The 15,369-nt window shown below is 43.1% G+C and overlaps 1 protein-coding gene across 1 annotated transcript; it reads left to right on the top strand.

Moving 5' to 3' along the window:
• The first annotated feature begins 2,211 nt into the window (after positions 1-2,211).
• LOC142851187 (antiviral innate immune response effector IFIT1-like) lies at positions 2,212-13,425 on the top strand. Its single transcript, XM_075975082.1, has 2 exons — positions 2,212-2,365; positions 11,424-13,425. The coding sequence occupies exons 1-2, from the start codon at positions 2,265-2,267 to the stop codon at positions 12,808-12,810; spliced, it is 1,488 nt and encodes a 495-aa protein (XP_075831197.1). The 5' UTR covers positions 2,212-2,264; the 3' UTR covers positions 12,811-13,425.
• Positions 13,426-15,369: the final 1,944 nt, after the last annotated feature.

The following is a 15,369-nucleotide window of genomic DNA, read 5'->3' as shown; positions in this document are numbered from 1 at the left end:
GTCTGAGGTTTACATTCCCAAGGACAAGATTTCCTCTTCTAAGGATGCTTTATGTCTAACACCTGTTCCTGATAATATACTTTTCTTAAATATTGCTGATGTGACTAAAAGAAGCTTTCATACTGTGCCAACCAATGATACATGACCTTCTGATTTGTTCTTTGTTTGAATACTGTATAATGAAAACATGAATTTAGTAAAATTGCAGCAGATTCCAACCACTCTTTTGTGGGTTGTGTCTGTCTGTCATTCGCCGAACTTGTGCCTTCCTGTTACCAAGACACTGCTTCTCCCACGGTCTGAGTGGCTCCCCTGAGCCAGTCCGTGGCAGAAATATATGTACCAGGTATGTAATATAGCTCTTGCAGAAATGCATCCATAGTAGAAACAAAAAGGTTGTTAAATTTTGAATGGTGATGTTGTCTGCAATTATCTTTGGGTTGGTTTACAATATTCAAATTTATTTATTTATTTACCAATCACTTTAATATTTAGCCAGCAAATTAACTTATCTCCATTATAATTTTTAGAAAACTGTTGTAGGTATAATAATTCTTGTCTCTGTTATTGACCATTTTCTCAGGGATATAATATGAAAAACAAAGCTAAGTCCCAATACCAAATAACATAGGACTTTTTGTGACAGTGAGACACGTCTGCTCCTAGCAGCACTGATTTCCTGCAAAGAAGATGATCATCAAAGAAAACCTCTGCATGGAGTTTTCTTTCATTTATGGTAAAGTTAGCAGCTGGGCAAAGAGACTGCCCTTGCCTCAACTGCTGAAGGTATGCTGTCTCAATTGGAATTTTTGTCCTCTCAACAAAGACACTCAAAAAGGCAACTACTGAAATTTGCCAAGACAAGGTAGGGCAGTCTTTTAAATTTTCTTCTTCACAGAAAAGTCTACCAGATATTCTAGGCCTTTTGGCCAAAGATGGATGCTCCAACATTGCTTGGATGTCAGCTGTTTCTGTCATTACTCAGAGTTTTGGAAGATTCTTGCTGTGCACTTCCTATATACTCAGGTAATAGTATGTCCTTCTCAGCTCTTTGATGGTGTTGAATACAGATGGTTACAGGTAGTTTTTCTTAGCCATGATTGAAAGTAATTTAGGTACAAAGCTTTGGGTTTATCGGGAGAGGATAGGTAATATTTTCTCTGAATTTGCCAAAAACAAATGGACTGGACAATGTGAATGTAATTCTTACTTGATAATTGCTCTTATTGTACAAAGTTTCATTTGTTAAAGTTAATAGCTTTCCTTTCTATTTAGACAATACCTGATAATTTTCCTTATTGTCCATAGTTTTACTATATTACAGTTAAAAATCTTTTTATTTAGACAAAATGAGGGGCCTGTTTGGAGAAATCTATTTGTATTGATTGTCCCAAAACCATGAGTAGAGTCTGACCTTGGTTCTGAGAGCAGAGTCCACATTCAACTGACTGAGATGGACTAAAGAGTCACCAGCTGAAAGCAGATGGAACAGGTCATACAGGAAGAGGGGTAAAATCCATGAGTCATGGGCAAATGATATGGGAATACCCTCTGTATATGGTGAATATGTTTTATTACCATTCGTTAATAAAGAAGTTGCTTTAGTCTATGACAGGGCAGATTATAAGCAGACTAGAATATATACATATACATATACACATACACATACAAATACACATACACATACAAATACACATACACATACACATACACATACACATACACATACATATACATATACATAATGGCACCTACAGAAGTTCATAAGGAAAGCCAGACAGAAAACCAAGTGGTATAGACCACTTCTGGACTGCATGGGAACCGACCTGCAGATGGACTCTGCTATCCCTAAACTTCCCTTTTGCCATCCCATCAAATCCACACGACTATGGGCTCACTGCCAAGAAAAATGTACAGAACTTCAGTTCTTTTGACTGAGAAACAGTTGTATTGGGAAGATGCCAGTCTGGTCCTTTATGTTCTCACTGCCTCCATCAACCCCTTTGTAACAGCATCTTCTGGTGCCATGAATGTCTCTCTCTGGACAGACAGTGTAACTGACATGTTTGTCAGTTCCAGAGCCTTCTCCCCATCAGTTCAGAAGAGAGAGCAAGAAGGAAAATCCCTGGTTGTCCACAGTTTCACTAAGGAGAACCTGAAGGCTTTAGTTTCACTTTCCAGTTTCAATTTCCTACTGGTGCGTACCACACCTCACTTCCCTTTATAGAGCTGTTTCCCGGCTTATATCTGAGAGTCCAGTGGGGATGAAAGTCCACAACAGAGCAGAACATCAAGGAGGGATCCTGAGGAGTCCTGTCCTGGTGAAAGTCCAGAGAATTTCAGTGACCTCCACAGCCACGATGGGGTAAGGATTTCCCTGCTCAGCAGTTTGAGTGAACCCAGGACACAGACATTTGCTTGTGGCCAGTTCTGACTGAGTCTGCTTACATTCTTTTGTTCTCTCTTGTGGCTTCTCTTTCTACTACTCAGAAAGGAATAAGGAGGCTCATTGTACTGAGGATCCAGGAAATTTGTTTAATGATTGTAATATTTGCATGGGACTGGATGGGTGAACAGATGCTTGCTTCAGTTTGTAAGGCTGTCTCACACATGTAGTTCAAAATCCCTGGGTGATATATTAGCATGCTCATCCCATACAGAGAGACGGTTACCAATGAGAGCTTCAGGAATGGAACAAGGTGCCACTCTATGTAATTAGAGCCATAAACGAGAGCAGCTGCTGAGAGTGTTCTCCTTGCCGTATCCTGACCACACACATTCACTCCCCTTGAAATGTACCCAACAGACCCCCAGAGGATCTTTTGAGATGCTGCTCAAGGTTACTGTTCCAAGTGCTTTCTGCCCACCCTGGCTGGGTTACACTAAAAGAGAACACATTTCTTTCTGTCCCTCAGTAAGAGAAAAAAATATGGAAATTCTAATACATTTGATGAGAGCTATTTAAATATTTCCCTGCAAGAAACTAAATATGCCCAGGAATGTATGTATGTACACACACATATATATATTCACATCCATCCATATAAATATAAAACGTAACAAATGCTAGGCACCTGGAGTTTTTTTGTTTTTTGTTTGTCTTTGGTTTTTCGAGACAGGATTTCTGTGTAGTTTTAGAGGTTGTCCTGGATCTAGCTCTTGTAGACCAAGGCTCGTCATGAACTCACAGAGATCCCCCTACCTGTGCCTCCCAAGTGCTGGTAGTAGTGGAGTAAGACATTAACACTAGGCTCCAGCTCCCTGTGAGCTTTTTTTATGTAAATGTCTCTGACTTCTATGTTTGAAATTGCCTTCTGGGTCTAAAGTGTCAGTCAGTAGAGTGTTTTCTCTCGAATCTAGAGCTACAATGATCATCTCTTTCCTAGGCAACTATTGTATGCTCTTGCACATAGAACTATCTATAGTACGTGAGTATGCAGGAGGCTGGGAGCTTCTGTTGTATGATGAGAGAGATTACATAAACCACAGAGGCTTAAAATTGTGAAACGAAATCAACAAGAGTTCAGAAGACACTAAGGGCTGTCAGGTGACAGTCATGATCATAGGGTCAATGACTAAGCTGTGCCTGGGTCCAGAGTTCCCATGACTCTAGCAGGTGGCTAGAACTGTGGATTCCAAATGGGTGCCTGCGGTGTGAAAAAGGCTGGAGATCTCCAAGTGCACAGGGGAGGCTAGATGCTGAGATCTCCAAGTGCACAGGGGAGGCTGGATTCTGAGATCTCCAAGTGCACAGGGAAGGCTGGATGCTGAGATCTCCAAGTGCATGTGGGCATTGGGATCCAGGTTGCTCTCTGTCCCCGTTGCCCACAAAAATGGTGGCTGATTCTGTGCTGCTCAGCTTTCCTGCTGCAAGTGCTTATCCACAAGTGCATGTGCCTCCCCTTGGGGCACAGCTCCCCACAAGGATCCTTGGGGGCCTCCCAGTCAAGGCTGATCTCCATGGACAGATGGTGTCCAGATTTCAGAGCGTTCTTAGCTACCATGCCAATGTATTGATTTCCCATTATGTGAGGACAGCATCTCTAATTCCTGCTGTGGGTTGCTGTAGGCAGGGAAATCAAAGAAAAGCAGTATTGAATCTGATGTCCCTAGACCATGATTAATGTTCCTATAGAAAAATGTACATCGTTTCTACATGCCCGGGAAAAGAAGTACATGTATTTAGTGCTTTCAGAGACAGAGACAGAGAGAATCAGGGAAGGACAAATGCTGCCCTCTCTGCAAATGCAATGGCCAGCTGTGTAATGGTCTGCAAGAGGCAAGAAGGAAATGTGGTGGAACACTCCTTAGTCAGCCAATGTTGTTCACACCTCCAGATGCTGGCTCCAGGGGGGTTGTGCAAAGGTGGGGACAGACCACCCAAGTCTAATAAACTAGAAGCAAACTTTATCCCAGAAACAAGAATCCTGTAAGAAATAAAATTAAAAAGTCTCTATGGAGCTAGCTGAGACCACAGCCAGAGATGGATTTTGTTAGGCTGTGGTAAAAGGCCAGTTTCTGAATCCACCTTTATATAGTAGGTGCACCAAGCATTAGGTCTGAACAAAGGAATTTTTAAAATCTCAATGTAAAACTCAGATACAGATTGCCTTATTTTACAATCTTCATTAACAGGGTTTTTTGGTTAAACCAGTGTTTGTCATTAATCTGTTGTTTTCCTTGGTACTTCCAGGTGGTGTTCGCTGAAGCCCTGTGGTCTCCCCTTTGATTCTGTCAGTTTCATAAAGCAGGGATAAGGCATAACCCAGAGGTCATATATCTATTTCCTAACAGTTGACTCAGCTCATATCCTTAGGGTAGCTCTCAGTTTGCAGAGAGATGCTATGGCCTTGTACATAGAGCGATCGGTTATAAAGCAAAATAATCCATTTTTAATAGGTCATCCTGAAGCTGCTGAGAGAGCTGCTGACATTCTGTTCTCATTTTCCTAGACTCGACTTTATAATTTTTTTATTTCTACATTCCTGTTTCTGGAATCTACATTTTTATATTCATTGTCTTGGACTCTTCACTAGAGTCTGACCCTGAGCAGTTTGTTGTGAGTTTATTTAAGCCCAATTCAATATGAAAATACTTCTTTGGTGAATACAATGCCCTGTCCACAAAGAGGCATAATTGCAATGGAACTCAACTCCAAGAACTCCTTCTAAGAAGAAGGGTTGTGGAGATAGGTTTTATGTATTGCCTTAAGGACCCAGGGAAGGATCTTATGTGGTGTCAGTCATACAGATAATGTAGAGGACATTTGGAGCATTAGACAACTCTCTTCTTGATTTGGGAGCTTGGGGAGACTTTGTCCATACAGATAAAGCAAAGGCCATCTAGTTATTGGCCATTTCTGGTCCCTCTGTGGGAGCATTGTATATCTGGATCTACAGAAAGCACAGTCACCAGGCTATTAATGATCTCTGTTCCCAGCCTTCAGGGTGAAAAAACAAGCTATACATTTCTCCTCTTGAAGAAACAATCGTATGTGTCTATCATGGCTGGTGTCCTTTGTGCTCATCTGAGGGGACAAGGAGTTTGTGCTGCTGAACAGACAGAGACAGAGCAAGAAGAGAGAAACAAAGTGAGAGAGAAAGAGAGAGACAGACAGACAGACAGACAGAGAGAGAGAGAGACAGACAGACAGACAGACAGACAGAGAGACAGAGACAGACAAACAGACAGACAAGGATACAACAAAAAAGCTTCTTACACTTTTATTTCTTTCTAGCTTTGCTTATCAAATGTTATAGTAAAAGACCTGAGTATAGGAACAATGACCAACCATCCCCAGAGACACTTTTCAAATATTCAAATAATTGTGTCCAACATGAATTGAACTCTGCCATGGGCTCATGATTAGAAACAGAACTAGAGATATTTTATTATAAAACAGTGCTCTGGAAATTAGAATGGACAAGTGAGATGAGGGATAAGCCCAAACAGCACAGGGCATGTAGATACGGCATATCAAAGAGCCGTGGCTCCTCTGTTGGTTGGTACATCAAGAACATTTTGAGCATACATGAAGCCTAGGGAAGAAAGGGCTGTCAGTGTTTCTACTCAATAGGCCTTTTTTTCATGTTCACTGATGCCACTGTCTCTGGGGATCAATCTTATGTAACTCTCTGTAAGATCTGAAATACCACGTGACAGGAGAAGGAAGCATCACAGTTGCTTCCCTTGGAGACTTAGACTGGAGCTGGAGAGATGGCTCAGTGGTAAAGGGTTTGCCAAGCAAGTGTGGGAATGGCAGTCTCAGTGCTATACTGAGAGCAGAGCTGCCAACCACTCTCTTTCCTTCTCAGAAAACAAGCAGGTGAAGCCAAGTGCCTAATGCTGTCCACCGGCCTTCATAGGTGGGCCTTGGCATTTGCAGCCCCTCCACAAACACAGTTTAAATGCCATGGGAAAAGGAGGAGCATGGAGAGAACAAGGCTTAGAAGATGCCCCTAAGAAAAGTTACTTCCTGATCGTTATGACTGCTTTAAAAATATGTTTTTTAATTTTTTTTATTTTTCAATTAAAATTAAAAAAAAACAAATTTCCACCTCCTCCCAGCCTCCCATTTCCCTCCCCCTCCTCCCACTCTTCTCCCCCTCCTCCCACTCTTCTCCCCCTCCTCCCACCCTTTTCCCCCTCCCCCCACTCCTCTCCCCCTCCCTCTCCAGTCCAAAGAGCAGTCAGGGTTCCCTGCCCTGTGGTAAGTCCTAGGTCCTCCCCCCTCCGTCCATATCTAGGAAGGTGAACATCCAAACTGGCTAGGCTCCCACCAAGCCAGCACATTAAGTAGGATCAAAACCCCGTGCCATTGTCCTTGGCGTCTCATCAGAAAAAAAAATTAAAAATATGTTTTTACTTTTCCTTAATTTACTTTAATGGTTTTTGTTTATTTTTGCTGTTAGAATCCAATGACATTTCTCCTTTTCGTTTCCTTTCCTCTTTCAAGCCCCTCACATTTACCCTCCCTGCTCTGCTTCAAATTCATTGCCTCTTTAGTGCATTCATTGATTTTGTATGTGTGTATATAAACATATATATGTGTGTGTACCTGTCCAGTCCTTATAATGTTTCTTGCTCTGGATGATATCAGGGTTGAACATCTGGTGCTCTACAGCCTAGCCGGGGGATACCAGCTCTCCCATCCTCACTGTACTGGTTGTTCATTATTTTTTGTGTATCATTGAGGCTTCCTGTCCATTGTTGTTATCCTTGTTCATTTCATCTTTGGCCATTCATACTAGTAAAATTCTCTAAAAGTTTGGAGGTGAATTCTATCTCTGGTCTTATGTAGAGAAATGGCATTCAAAACTAATAAAAGACTCTAGGATTTCCAAGTTGGAAGGGGCATCATTCTATCTAATCCCTTACTGAGATGTGTGCTTCTCTAAACCAAAAACCCGTGTCTCAGAGTAGTTGCTTCCAGATTGTCACTTCTAACCCTCTAATTTGTGGGAAAGTATTGATTTTATTTTCCTTTTTCTATCTCCCTTTTTCATAACCCTGCCAGAATGCCTTGAGACAAGGTTAAAATCTATTTTTCTGAAAGTATCTCTAACGTTCCAAGAGACTGAACTTTTGCCAGACTTGAAACCAAGTTAAAAATTGGGCCTGAGCACATACAGTTTTTTACACCATCACTCAGATAACAAGGACAGACAGCTCAAACACACACACCAGACAGACCACAGACCACAAACTATAGGAAGGTGGAAACACAGGGAGAAAACTGAGGAATACACCCTGGAGCTCTGTACCCACCCCTGGGCTCTAGACAAATGCCATGATTTAAACCATTCTTGCAACATTTTCTCATGGGTGCTTTTTCCATCCTAAATGGTGAATAAACTACTTTAGTATATCCTTCCTACTCCATTTTTGCATTCAGTTGCACGAGAGACTTTAAAATCTGCCCCAAAGAACCTCTTTCTTCAAATCAAATCCTTAGAGAGGCTAAATCAAGAAGTCAAAAATCATTTGGCTATACTAAGGTCTGAACTGTGTCCCTGTCCAAATTAGCCTCAAGGAAAGTACTTATCTACGGATAAAGTTAGAGGAAGGTGATTAAAGTTAGCTGAAGATGCAAGGGTGGGCTCTTCTGCTACAGGGCCGGGAGGTTTTCCTACAAGAAGAGGAAGAAAACAGAAAAGAGTTCTCAGAGTTCATTGCACAGACAAAAAGACTACATGAGGATCTAGCAGAAATGTGGTCCTCTGCACGTTAGGAAGAAACACCTACCAGGTGAGGTGCCATGTAGGCAGGCTCTTTGATGTCATGGCAATTAGTGTAGTAATCTTAGAAAGGGGAAGGCCTGTTCAGATTCCCTCTCCACTATTGCTAGGACTCGTAACTGGGGTCATCCTTGAAGATTCCTGACAATTTTTCCAGCATCAGGATTCTCCCCAACCCCATATTGGCCCCCTCTATCAAGGTACCTTTTACATTGCTCTCCTTTTCTGTCCTATCCTTTACTCGATCCTGGTGCAGTTTACCCAGAAGCTTTTAATTATTTTCCCTTCCTGGGACCCTGATGTGTGTGTCTCTTAGGGTCCCCCTTTTGACCTAGTCTCTCTGTGTTTGAGGATTGCAGCCTGGTTATTCTTTGTTTACATATAATATGGACTATGAGTGAGTACATACTATGTTTGTCTTTCTGGGTCTGGGTTACTTCAGTCTGGATGCTTTTTTCAGTCAGGATGCTTTTTCTGAACCATCCTTTTGCCTGCAAATTTCATGATGTCATTGCTTTTTAGTGCTGAGCAATTAGTGACTACCCTACTTGTCATCACAAAACTACATCTAGTAATTGATGGAAGCAGATGCAGTGACCCACATCCAAGCACTGGGCTGAACTCCTGGCATTCAGTTGAAGAGAGGGAGGAGTTGTCATATGAACAAGACTGGGAGGTGAAGAGCATGGTGGGAAAAAAACCCACAGAGACAGCTGACCTGAGCAAGATGGAGCTCATAGACTATGAACTGATAGTTGGGGAACCTGCATTGTGTTGAAATAGATTCTCTGAATGTGGGGTGACAGTCATGTATCTTGATCTATTGTGGGGCTTCCTGGCAATGGGATCAGGACCTATTCCATGTGCATGAACTGACTTTTTGGATCCCATTCCCTGTGGTGGACTACCTTTTTCAACCTTGATACAGAAGGAATGTCCTGCCTCAACTTGGTATGTCGTACGTTGTTGAGTCCCCAAGAAAGGCCTTAACCTGCCTGAGGAGTGGATGGAGGGTGAAAAGAAGGAGATGTAGGGGGCAGGATGGAAGTAGGGAGGGAGAATTAAGATTAGTATGTAAAAAAAAGTATTTTTTAAAAATATAAATCCCCCAAGTTCTGTTGGCAAGGCACTATGCTCAGTGGTTCTCCTACGGCCGCCTGTATGCAGAGGGCTCAACCATGCAATCAGTATTCTGTCTCAGGTGTTTCTAAAACGCCATCCCCGGTGCTGTATATGCCTTTTTCTCTTATAGGGATATTTAGGCTGGTGCCATAATGTCTTGATTATTTTAGCTTTATAGTGATTTCAATTCTTTGTTTTCAAAATCATTTTTATTACAGGAGCGTCTTGGATATTTTCTAGCATTTTGGCCTGTCATGCAAAGCTTTTTTTGAGGCGATGGTGCTGTATTCTGGTCTCGTATTATTTAAAACTGGTGCTCATGGACCTTACCTGGGATTTTCAGAAAGCAGGCTTCAGACTTAACTGAAAGAATGAAGACAAAGTTCCTACAGTAGACGTTGAACCCAGAAGTGGAGGGCTATCCAGAGTCATCAGGATTTTGATCATAACATTTTCAGGATAGAAGCATAGGGGATGGGTGGGCTGGTGAGTCCAATGCCTGATTCATGAGGTTTCTAAATGGCTGTCATTTTCTATTTGTCAACACTTAAGGGCTCCAAGCTAGAGTGTTCCTTTATGGGATAGACCTAACAGGTATGGCACCTCCTGCTGCTATTCTTGGCATCTGATCAGATCAAAGCCAAAAACAGCTGATTTAAGCGCGATGGCATCTCTGGCCTCTGGCAGACAACTACCAACAGGACCAATGGCCTATTGCCGTCTAGCCATGGAAGACTCAAAGGTGCTGCTGTGGGTGCCTACAAAACCCGAGTCACACAATTCTATCTCTTGCTCTCAACACTGATAGAAAAGCAGGAAAGTCCTGTGGAGTTTATAACATAGCCATGTGTTTAGGTTCACTAATTTCCCCAAAGACCAGAAATGGGGAACACTGATATCATTCCCATTACACAGATGGGCACAGTGTGATATTGAGGTATTAGTGATACATTCTAGGGAAGTGATTGTCCTGCTCCATAGCAAAACAAAAAAGAACATGAGAGTAGATGCATGTTTAGAGTGCAGGGATTCTTTGTAACCATAGAAGAGGACGTATTAGGTGCCACTCTGTAGAAGCTGGGGGCTTATAGCCCCACCCAAGTAGGAGGAGCAGGCAGCATCCCACCACCCAGCTAGTGTATACCTGAAATAACCATAGAGAAAATGTATCAATTAAATTACTGCCTGGCCCATTACATCTAGCCTCTTCTTGGCCAACTCTCACATCTTAATTAACCCATTTCTATTAATCAGTGTATCACCATGTGACTGTGGCTTATCAGCAAGATTCTAACCTATGTCCTTCTCAGGCTGGAGATTCATGTAGTCTGCCTGAATCTGTTCTTTTCCCCAGCATTCTGTTCTGTCTTCCCCACCTACCTGAGTTCCGCCCTATCAACTAGGCCAAGACAGTTTCTTTAATTACCAATGAAAGCAACACAAATACAGAAGGACCACCTATAGCATTGTTGACTCACCCCCCCCCCCATCTATGTTGCCCAGAGAGAAAAGATCCAGAGAAAATCATATCGCTAGTGTCACAAGGCTGTCACAAGGCAGGGGCATGACCATTTTTTCTTAGTCAGCTACTTCTTACAGGACACCAGCTGTTTGTGTCTGAGATGAAATGGTAAGGACCTGCAATGACTGATACTTGGTCTTGAACCCATGGACAGTTTCTATTTAGGTCAGCTCAGATGGCAGGCACATGTACACAGTGGGGAAGGGGTAATAGTTTTATCGAGTTCCACATCTCAGGGCAGGAGTCTGACAAGAATGCGGGTGGGCCTGTATCTCTGTGACCGTGTCTAGTCTTGAATAAATAAATGAACTCAAAAGCTAAGATGGTAAGTACACATACATGGACATGCATGGTCAAGGAGACTCTGACAGTTGTAGTAAGTGGAGCTGAGGGATCGATGTAAAAAAAGATATCAAGAAATTCTAAATGGACAAAATGTTAGATTTCTAGGAAATAAGCAAGAATGTTGTAAAATGTGCTTTGCATGGTGTCAGATTCTGCCTAGGTCTCACATAACAAATCTTCTTGCTTCCTTCTCACAGAGAGAATGCTGGTGCTGATCAGGTCAAGGAGAATCTCCTTCAGCTGAGCTGTCACTTCACGTGGAGCTTGCTGTTTGAAGACGCTGACATACCCGATTTGGAAATGAGAATCTCAGAGCAGGTAGAGTTTCTAGACATCAAGGGGCCAGTGGGGATGCACAACCTCCTGGCCTACGTGAGACACCTGAAAGGCCAGCATGAGGAAGCCCTGCAGAGCCTGAGAGAAGCAGAAGCCTTGATTCAGGAAGAGCCACTGGGCAAGAGAAGTGTGGTGACCTGGGGCAACTGTGCCTGGGTGCATTACCACATGGGCAGCTTGGCAGAAGCCCAGAGCTACCTGGACAAGGTGGAGAATACTTGCAAGGACTTTGCAAGTCCCTTCCGCTGCAGGATGGAGTGTGCCGAGATGGACTGTGAGGAAGGCTGGGCCTTGCTGAAGTGTGGAGGACGGAATTATAGTCGCGCCATGGCCTGCTTTGCAAAAGCTCTGGAAGCTGAGCCTGAAAACCCCGAATACAACACTGGCTATGCAATAGCCGCCTATCGTCAAGACTTCGATGACAATAATATTTCTCTGGGACCCCTAAGGAAGGCTGTCATGTTAAATCCAGCAGATCCATATATTAAAGTTTATCTTGCCCTGAAACTTCAGGATATAGGAGAAAGAGAAGAAGCAGAAAGACACATTGAAGAAGCCCTCAGCAGCACATCCTGTCAAACCTATGTCTTTCGTTATGCAGCCAAGTATTACCGAAGGGAAGGCTGCATAGACAAAGCTCTCCAACTCCTACACAAGGCCTTGCAGACATCACCTAACTCTGGCTACCTGCATTTCCAAATAGGGCTCTGCTACAGAGAACAAATGTTCCAAATGAAGACACCCAGAAACACACCGTCCAGAAGGCAGGGCAGCACGCAGGAAATGGCCCAACTGGCCATTTGTGAATTTCAGAAGACTGTGGAACTGAGGCCCACGTTTGATGTAGCTTACGTTTGCATGGCTGAAATGCACGCAGAAATTCACCAATATGAAGAAGCTGAGGCAAATTTCCAGATGGTGCTAAACATGCAGAACCTTACAGGTCACAGAAAACAAGATATCCATCTACGCTATGGCCGTTACCAGCAATTTCATCAAAAATCAGAAGACAAGGCGATCACCCACTACTTAAAAGGTCTAAAAATAGAAGAAACATCCTATGCCTGGAGGAAACTACTCATAGCTTTGGAGAAAGTTGCTGACAAAAGAATTAAAAAGGAAGTTCGACTTGTGGAGAGTGTCAGCCTCCTTGGGTTAGTCCACAAGCTGAAAGGAAACATGCAAGAGTCCCTAATGTACTATGAGAAGGCTCTGAGGCTCACTGGGGAGATGAACCCTGAGTTCTGAATGCAGCTCACCTCTGTGAAGATAATGTACTCATCACTGAGATTCCATCCCTCATAACTGACTGCTTTCCTCAGAACTGCAATCTTGCTGGAATCCAAGTACCTAAATGCATTGGCTCCTGCCACCTCTTTCTCACCCTCATGGTCACGTTTAGAAGGATCTTCTGTCCCCATTACACCTGCTCACTTAATGGCCGGGACTGACTCCTGCTGTTCTCAATGCTTTGAGTCCTGTCACAAACCTTTTTCCTTATATCTGTAATGTTAGAAGAAAGTCTTCATCCTCTCTCTGCCAGTGTCATGGACCAAAAGTCTTTTCCAATCAGAATTCAATTTTGATCATCAGGAACTCTTACTATAGTACAACCTCAGAGCAAAAGATTTGAGCAAAGGAGAGAGTTTGAAAGTAGGAGAGCTTTCACAGTCCTGGACACCCATTCACAGCTAATGAGAGACTTAAGTGTGGGGATTGTAATGCAAGGAAACCTTTCTGGGACCTTACAGACTGAAGAGGACATAAGAAGTTCGTCTGAATTTTTCTGTCCTATTGATAGTGTGTAATGTGTGATGCTTTTCCCTGCATTAAAATAAATCCATTAAAATTTACTGGAATCACAAGCTCTTTCCATGTAATTTGTTGATAGTATTCCAAAGGTTAGTCTTCCACGGTACTCAGGAGGGCATGGGGTAGCAACACCAACTACCAGGAGTCGAGTGGGCAAGCATGGGAGAAGCTGTGCACATGAGAGCAGCACGTGGGATGTGAAAACATGAAGAAGGTTATTTCATTCTACACAACACCAGATAGTAAGGGTGACTGATGCTACCCAGGTACCTGAGCGCTGATATTTCTCAGTAGGAAGGTGATGCTTGGGATGGGCTTAGACTTCCTTTGCCTGACCCTTGGGAAAGTACAACTCATACTTTCTACAGGTTTATCCATGTTAAGCCAATAACATGTGTATTATATTCAAGCAATGGAAAACTGTAGTGTCAGCTCTCAGGATTCATAAAGATGCTCCCTGGTAGTCCACTTTAATAGAGAGGAAGAGTAACTGAAATGGCAGAAGAAAAGGGAATGAGAGAGAGAACGATTGGGCAGCAGCAGGAAGACATGCAGTTTGATTGACAAGCTAGTATCTGGTTATTTGGCAGGCTCTTCTCTTCCAGGAAACCATTTCCACCTTTGCCTGAGGGGAGACGTATCTACAAGATATTTCAGGGGATGATATGTGTGTCAGATACTGGATGCTTCAGCTATCTGGCATGTCCTATTATCACTAAGCCCTGTATCCTGCCCTTAACTTCATGAGAGTTGTATGTGAAAACTAAAGAACTGAAATGCTTAAGTTTCTTCCATTGATTAATGTGCCTTCAGTTCCCAGATCCCCGACTCACTGGGCCAGGATGCACCTTGTGCTCTATGTCTGCTGACCTACACTACCAATGCTCAGGAGCTCTTCTCTGCCCTCTGCTCCTCCTCTCCCTCCCTTCCTGTTGTTTAACGGTCCTGTCAGCTCTTTGGGTTTTCTTTGCTCTTCTTCTTCTTCTTCTTCTTTTTTTTTTTTTTTGGTTTTTCATGACAGGGTTTCTCTGTACCTTTGGAGCTGTCTTGGGGCAAGCTCTTGTAGACCAGGCTGGCCTCAAACTCACAGAGATCCGCCTGCCTCTGCCTCCTGAGTGCTGAGATTAAAGGCGTGCGTCACCACCTCCCGGCCCACTTTGCTCTTCTTTCTCTCCTCATAGAGTTGTCTCTCCCATTGTCCTGACTCTTCTCCTTGACACAACTGCATGGATGAAACTTCAATGAGTTGTGGCCGCCCTGCACAGCTATGCAAGGGATAATCATGGGTGATACACTGTGCATGTGCACAAGCACATAACAAGCACACACCACTAAATAAGTATGAAAAATATTTAAATTAATAATACGTAAAACCACTGTGCTTTATGGTTTGAGCATCACACTGTAGCTAATAGTGTCATTATTGTTTACTAAATGTAGATTATGTGTACTTAGTTACGAGTACAGTTCCCAATATTCCATGATGATCTGTAGTTCAAAAGAGGAGTGAGAATGATCCCAATGAGAAAGAGCCATAGATGAGTAGGAGTCCAGGAGGGGCTGCTGGTACTGATTGCTGGTGTTGTTGTCAGCATCGGGCCAAGAAAGATGCTGAGGAATCAAGCCAGGAGTCAAAAGGCCCAACCAAGTCAAGGACAAGAGCTGCAAGTCAGGTCCAGGTCTAGATGGGTGATCAGGGGAAAGGGCCTTCAGTAGAGCAGACTGCACCAAGGGAGGGGACTAATGTTTGTCACATGGTTCTCAGCCCTTGACACAAACATCAAGTATCAGATGATAGGTTAGTGTGGGCTGTGACATCCCAGTGTTAGCTAACTGTCACTCTATGGATGATATCCAAGGGTGGAAGCAACACCCCTTCTTTATCAGGGTCCAATGTCCCAACATTAAGTATTTTTCTCTCTTGGACGTGAAGGGAAATGCAGGAATAATTGAGACACAGTTCACACAGCAGTATTGGAAGGGAGTCTCAGGCTT

The sequence above is a fragment of the Microtus pennsylvanicus genome, chromosome 5 (genome assembly GCF_037038515.1).
Source record: "Microtus pennsylvanicus isolate mMicPen1 chromosome 5, mMicPen1.hap1, whole genome shotgun sequence".
Lineage (NCBI taxonomy): Eukaryota > Metazoa > Chordata > Mammalia > Rodentia > Cricetidae > Microtus > Microtus pennsylvanicus.
The sequence above is the reverse complement of the archived record's forward strand: the minus strand, read 5'-3'. Positions and strand labels throughout refer to the sequence as shown.

Bases quoted from the DNA above. Each gene is read 5' to 3' on its own strand.
- LOC142851187 (XM_075975082.1), top strand. From the start codon at position 2,265: ATGAAAGTCCACAACAGAGCAGAACATCAAGGAGGGATCCTGAGGAGT. The intron at 2,366-11,423 runs GTAAGGATTTCC...TCCTTCTCACAG, and splicing joins ACCTCCACAGCCACGATGGG to AGAGAATGCTGGTGCTGATC.